The following is a 6,826-nucleotide window of genomic DNA, read 5'->3' as shown; positions in this document are numbered from 1 at the left end:
GACAACCACAAGATTGCCCGCACATACCTAGAGAAGGCTGTGAATAGAATGAAGAAGTGGGCAGACCAAGATCGATGACCGCTCGAATTCAAAGTGGGGGGATAGAGTCCTCCTCAAATTGATGCCGGAACAGGTGATGTATCACCAAGCAAGAGACAAGCGCATGTTTCGAAGATACAAAGGCCCGCTGACCGTCCTTGAGAAGGTGGGCAAAGTGTCTTACAAGGTCGACACCCAACCCCTGATGAAGATGCATTCATTCTTTCACATCGGCAACCTGAGACCCTACCACTCCGAAAAAGAAGACGTGTCCCGAAACGAAGACAAACGCCCGCCCATGAAGGGGCCACGATGCAAGAATATTACCAAGGAGGTGAACACTATTCTCACCGACCGCCATGTCAAGATCCAACGGAAATGGCACAGGGAACTATTCATGAAGTGGAAGGACGCATGAGAAGAAGAATCCATCTGGGAGCGTGCAGAAGACGTAGAAGACTTCAAACACAAGATTGAAGAGTTCAAAGAAGCAAGTCGCCATCTAACGTCGACATCAACAACTCCGGCCATGGGAAGGGGTAGAGTACTAGGTTAATTTGAGAAGGGCAAAATCGTCCAGGGTCGTAAGTAAACCCATGACCTCTTGCCCATCACTAAGTATTTTGGGTAGATTGTACTTAGGATTTACTTTTGTAAGTTCGATGAGGGCATCGATATAATTAGTGGAGGTGAATGTTAGGGACCTCCTATTTTGCTCTCCAGAAAATATTTGCACACAGGTCCCTCGAGGATTTTGTATGGTTCCTCAACCTATCCAATGTTTATAGGAGTAACTTTGCCAGATGTTCGTTTTCCTTCTTTAAGGTAAGGTGGTAGAAGGGCATGAGATGAACTAGCCCAAGGACCCTTAGTCCACCACCAGGGATATCAAACTTGCCGTGTAACCTTCCCGTTTGATATCAATGAACAAGTAGACTCAGTTTGTTTTCGTGTTTGTCGTGCTGGGTCCCTACGAATTATTTCTTGATTGTTGGCTTGTTTTCTCGTATACTTATCGATATGTTCTTGTGTGTGTGAACGATGTGGTCCCAATAGCTCGTTACAATCTATCGAGTGCCGCAAGTGCCGCACGTCTCGACTATCTATCGAGTAAAATTAGTCGATCCGTGATATTTATGGTATGTAATAGACATTTTTGCTACGTTATAACTTGGAACATGCATGATGATACATTATGTCCTTCAAGTGATAAAGGTGCAAAATCCATTTGAAAATGTGGTATGCTTTGACGATTTTTTTTCCACTTCATCCATCAAATAACGTAATACTTTCCAAATGGATTCGTACCCAAAAAAAAAAAAAAATGCTTTGAAAAAGATGCGAGTAATCAATCCACTAGCTGTTATAATTAGGACTAATTTGTTTGGCACCCACTTGCATTATTTAGAGTGATGATGGTACTATTAGTAATCCTGATAATAAAAAATAAATAAAAAAATAAATAAAAAAAGAGTAAAACACAACATTAATGGAGTCATATTTTTTAAAAAAAATGACTAGGTTTGAAATTAAATTAAGTTGATACTTTAAGAGGACAAAAAGAGCAACAAAACTAACTTTGTACTTGGTATTTTCTTATAAAACATCGTCTGAAATGTGAACTGTTTTCTATATATATTCGTCTTCTTTATAACAGAAAATAAGGTGATAACCATGACACCTGAACCTAAGATGGAGATTTAAAAAAAAAAAAAAAAAAAAAAAGCATTTGACTCGATCTTTTTGTTCTAAAAATACTCACAAATTCATGAACCATTGCGCATATATATAAATAAAGGACACATAATTTTCAAGTTCAAACTACCTAATCCAGGCTCCAAAATTCTGGCAAAACACGCTTTTCCTCTGAACAATCAAGAGTAAAAGATAGTAACAAATGACAATATAAGAATCATATGCCACATTGAAGCATGAAAGTGAAGTACTTCTGAAGAAAGACATGGCAAGCATTCAAAAGAAAAACAAAAAACAAAAATACAAACTTATTGGCCGTAATAAGGAGGCTGACCAGGTCGGACATCCGGCGGAGCACTGGGCTGAGACGCTATCGTTGGACCCGCAACGGTGCTCGTCTGAGGGTACGAAGGAACTGAAGACGGTGCGTAATGCTGACTGGGGATGGTTCCGGGGGCAGATACGTAATTCGATCTACCACCCATCGAAGCTTGATCCCAAGCCGGTGCTTGACCTTGACCGGGAGATACCGAAGCCGAAGCAGCATACTCATTCCCGTGGTACTGCGGGCCCGCCTGTTGATTCTGCCACGATGGTGGTGGGCCCCGCGGCACCCCAGGAGCTTGCTGACTGGCTTCTGGGATTGTGTAATCACGGCTTTTATCACTGAAAGCCTGTGAAAGTGTTCACAAAATAGAAACGATGATTACTAAAGTTTTGGTTAAAGGTGATTAGACTCGAATAGATTGTTGTAGTGAAAGGTGATTAAAGTTTCGAGAAGCATACACATAAAGGAACCAACTATTTTTTTTGTTTCCTTCTAAGGATGTCTTTTAGATGTTTCTGTCTCATGAATGTTACTTGAAAAAAGCACATATTTTTATACCTTTACATTGAGATCAGTATGACGAGAGTATGATAGATGAAGCTTACAGTAGCCACCATCATATATGCAGTGTCCTTCCAGAGCTTCTCTCGCCGAGGCTGCGGTACCAACATCTGAAAATTCCAATGCCAAATCAATCAATACGTCAAGTTCAAACAATTTACTATTTTTTTGTGTGCGTATATATAGGGATATACCTGGATATTGAACTAGTGCTTGTGTTTGACCATTCTTCTCAAATATTGCTATTTTCTGGACAACACCATAAGTAGAGAACACCTAAACACAGGAAACGGGTCATTAGACTATGAACAAATCAATGAAAAACATAAAAACTGCGACAGCAAAACTCTTACCGTGTGAATCACGTCTACCGTAACAGCATATTGCATGTTCTCTATTGAGGCAAGAAGGACATTACTCTCTGGCTCCTTCCTTTTTCCATCAGGACCTACAGCCGTCTGGAGAAAATAAACCACTTAGTTATTCACTTGTTTTCTAAACATAATCATTTTGATCACAAGTGCCATGTAGAACACTGGGAAATCAAAATACACACATAATCACTTAAAAGTTAGAAACAAGACAATATATACCTGAGGAATTCCCTCTATTGCAGTAGGATTCACAGGAAGGTATGGATTTGTATAGTCCCTGTAGACCCATGAACATAAAATACGTTAGACTTCTTATCTTTGTCACAGTGCATGTCGTATAAGAAGTATAAAACTCTCTGGACATATCACATCTTATCTAAAAGCCTAGTAATAAGACCCGGACCTTGAGCAGACTGCAGAAACAGAACCTTTCTAAATGCATAGTACACTCCACTTGGAATAATAATATGTGTCAACAAGGAATTATATACACAATTGTTGAAAATAACCAGCAAAAATAACACACATACCAACAAAATACTGCTATCATCCTCTCATAATTCATAGTGAGCATCAAATAAAGAAAATTAAAAACATGTTTATAAATTACACCTCGACTCCATTCTATCACGACCAATGATCCGACTTAACCAACTTTTAGTGTAGTTTACTTAATGTTTTGTTCTCTCAGGGGGGATATTAATTGGAAGCCATTTTATTGGAGAAACCAACAACGGAAAGCTTGGCCAAAGTGATGACATCATATAATGAAATTTATCAGTAAGAACACTGGCAAAATAAGGTACACCAAGACGCTCTTACTATAAAAGCTTAACAAATTCATTCAAGGAAATCAAAAGATCAAGGAAATTACAAAATGGCAAGATTTGCGCCAGGGCTAGCAGGCTTCAATAAACACTACACGGTAAAAGCACACCACTGATGATAAGCACCCTGGCTGCTATAAATATATATGTTGACGAGTAGCTAGCAGTATTTAGCTGGCTATAATACATAGTTTTTTGCTTTGTTAATTATAAACCCATATCCCGTTTTACTTTTGAATCCTCCTAATGTACAGAGATAGCCAAATCATCAGGAATCTTTTATTTGTTTCCTTATATCTGGTCTGCTTGTACATAAAGCAGAGTCATTTGGTTCTGATCTACGAATTCATGAATAAGCATTAAAGGTGTTCTACTTTCAAACCGTCTACTTAAAAAAAAATTACCAATATAGTATTTTGTGAAAACATAGACGTGGTAGTGATGTTAAAAACGTAGACATGGACATGAAAATTCTGGTCACAATACCTGCTACGGTGGGACTGAAACTTAATATTTAGATCAGTATGCGCTGAATATGAAATACGTAAGCTGCATGAACCAACATGGTCTGGGAGGAGATACCTGGGAACAAAGCATCAATAGTCAACTCAAGTTTAAGAATGTACGACATCGTGGTCAAACAGAGCAGTAACATGGATATGGTAACTGCATACCTAGGTATACTCCTTCCATCCAAGGCATCTCTTGCCGAAGATGCTGTCTCGGCATCACTGAACTGAATCAATGCCTGAAAATTATTCTAGAAAATGAGAACCTTAAATCAAGACCGTAGACAATAAATGTCACTGTAAACTGGTGTATAACCTGAAAACCTGCAGCCTTTTCAAATGTGGCAATCTTGTGCACAAATCCAAACGCAGAAAAAACCTAAAAGTGCAGATATGAAGAATTAAATCAGTCATAGAAACAAGAATAAATTAAATATTAGGAAGCCCTCCGTGATATTATTATATGACTAAAAGAAATTCCAAACAGATGATTTAAGTGCAGAATAACACCTGTACATAAATCCTTGACCATAGAAAGGGGAATGACGTACATGATAAATATTCCAAACTGTCTCCAGCAAAACAATTTATATAAGATTCATAACCATGTGTTATTCAACTAATTTCAATTATAAAATAAATATTGTTGTTAGGATATCTAGTTTATATCTCCAGAATAAAGGAAGGTAAAACCAAAATTTGTCCAATATCAATAAATCAAAAGGAAGGCCAAATTTTCCCGATAGTAAAGTTTTTGGATGTTGCCAACCAGAAATCTAATATTATTATTTTTGTTCATCAAGGTGAAGGCATTTATCAAAAGAAATTCACCCGCAGGCTACACAACCATCAGTAAGTTTAGATACATCAGAGAAAAATCACTTGCTCGGTACATTTCGTCAATTTAGAAATATAATCTGAGTTATTTTCATAGCACAGAAGCAATACTCAAACTCTATTTCCTTTCTATAAGCGAATTTACAGGTTTCTAATTCCATACATCCACTATGTTCAGTAACACTGAGTTTGATAGCTGGTGAAAAAATGAACAGCAAACACTTACCAGGTGAATAACATCGATGCTCACATCGCCAGCTTCAACACCCTCGATAGTTACCAAGAGAACATTACCAGGAACATCGCCGGGACTCTTGTTGTTGACAATTTCATGCCTGTTTGAGTACTGGATATACACAGTTTTGCCTCGAACCTGAGCGGGCTCCGAAGATGAAGCATAGTACGAGACCATGGAGATAGCCTGGTTTAAATCTGTCTGCATATATTAAAATGAGAAACTTGACGAAATTAATTTATGCACACTTAATGTCTATAGATAGTTATTGAGTTTGTTTCAGGTATTTCTAAACCGCCTACAGATATTATTTTAGTTATCATACATATACATTATGATAGATCATCAAACAAATTTTCGCACAACACTCTAAGACAACTGATTTAAGCTGCGGTGAACTGAATAAATTCAACCGCACGAACAAAGAACAAACACCTACAAATTAATCTTTCTAGCATCAGTTAAACAGTTAAAACTTCTCAGCTAGTTCACAGTCCAAACAGAACAAAGTTTACCCATCCAATTATACTTAACCCAGATTTTCTCAATTGAAACAAGTGATTTGATTAGATGGACATAAATCGACAGAAATCTCGGATTCCCAAGCCCTAATTTCACAAATCGAGTTCGTAACGACCGACCGTAAACAACTATAATCAAACACGAACAACTGAATCGAAGCTGGTAAAAGGATTACGAATTCAACGAAGGCCTGGTTGCGATTCGCGCCGACATTACACTTGGTGTTGACGATCTTCCCGAACGGCTTGCAGAGCTCGACGAGCTCTTCCTCAGCGCACTCCCATGGCAGGTTTCGGAGGTGAAGCACCTTCGACGGCGTCTGAGTGTACCGGAACTGTGGAGCCCCCGAGGACGACATCGGTCGGAGAAATCTCCGGCGACGGAGTTTTTAGGGTAAACGAAGGGGGCGAGAGAATTTGAAAGGCTATGTTTGGATGCGGAGAGAATCTGCGTCAAATCTTGAGAAAAGTATACACAGAAACAAAAAGCTCAAAGAGAGGGCTTTAGAAGCTCTCGATGGATTGGGTACTTTTTTCATTTCATTTTATTTATAATTTTATTTTTTTTCCTACTAAACGCACCGTTTCTGTGCGAATCTTTTAGTGGAAATGACAATTCTCTCCTTTTGCCACATCTTTTGGGTTAATTACATATTACTCCATAGCGGTGATTGAGTTATTTTTTTTAGCGCGAAGAAGAACAGGAAAGTGACATGAGTCGGAGAAGAACATTTTTTTCTTTTTCTTTCTTATCAAATAATAGAAGGATGTACATGTTAAATCCAGTGTATCTACAATATAAAATTTAATCAAAGTTTGGAAGTTTCCCGAAATTAAATAACGATAGATAGGAAAAAAAATTCCAAAAAAATAATCAAAGAAACTTTTCGTGATAAAATT

General features: G+C 38.1%; 1 protein-coding gene across 4 annotated transcripts; it reads right to left on the bottom strand.

The window, feature by feature from the left end:
* Positions 1–1,843: 1,843 nt before the first annotated feature.
* PTB1 (polypyrimidine tract-binding protein 1) lies at positions 1,844–6,456 on the bottom strand. 4 transcript variants are annotated; one of them, XM_089615308.1, is made up of 10 exons: positions 6,103–6,456; positions 5,397–5,606; positions 4,650–4,712; positions 4,499–4,572; positions 4,311–4,406; positions 3,217–3,274; positions 2,977–3,081; positions 2,818–2,899; positions 2,621–2,733; positions 1,844–2,408 (listed from the first exon to the last, which is right to left on the bottom strand). In XM_089615308.1, exons 1-10 carry the CDS (start codon positions 6,283–6,285, stop codon positions 2,043–2,045), a joined length of 1,350 nt encoding a protein of 449 aa, XP_089471434.1. In that variant the 5' UTR covers positions 6,286–6,456; the 3' UTR covers positions 1,844–2,042. The 4 variants fall into 4 exon arrangements, with proteins under 4 accessions (XP_089471434.1, XP_089471442.1, XP_089471450.1 ...); XM_089615316.1 differs by having other exon boundaries at positions 5,397–5,602; positions 6,103–6,242; XM_089615324.1 differs by lacking the exon at positions 6,103–6,456 and adding an exon at positions 4,844–4,901.
* Between the last annotated feature and the right edge of the window lie 370 nt (positions 6,457–6,826).

Source organism: Urtica dioica, chromosome 1, assembly GCF_054948205.1.
Source record: "Urtica dioica subsp. dioica isolate 48M chromosome 1, U.dioica_male_clone48M_v1_H2, whole genome shotgun sequence".
In the NCBI taxonomy this organism is placed as follows: domain Eukaryota; kingdom Viridiplantae; phylum Streptophyta; class Magnoliopsida; order Rosales; family Urticaceae; genus Urtica; species Urtica dioica.
Note: the sequence above shows the minus strand (reverse complement) of the source record. Positions and strands in the feature narration are given on the sequence as shown.

Excerpts from the sequence above, each read along its gene's own strand:
- PTB1 (XM_089615308.1), bottom strand. The coding sequence starts at position 6,285 with ATGTCGTCCTCGGGGGCTCCACAGTTCCGGTACACTCAGACGCCGTCG. Across the intron at positions 3,275-4,310 it reads TTTCAGTCCCACCGTAGCAG|GGACTATACAAATCCATACC; the intron begins GTATTGTGACCA and ends ATGGGTCTACAG. Across the intron at positions 3,082-3,216 it reads CAATAGAGGGAATTCCTCAG|ACGGCTGTAGGTCCTGATGG; the intron begins GTATATATTGTC and ends TATTTTCTCCAG.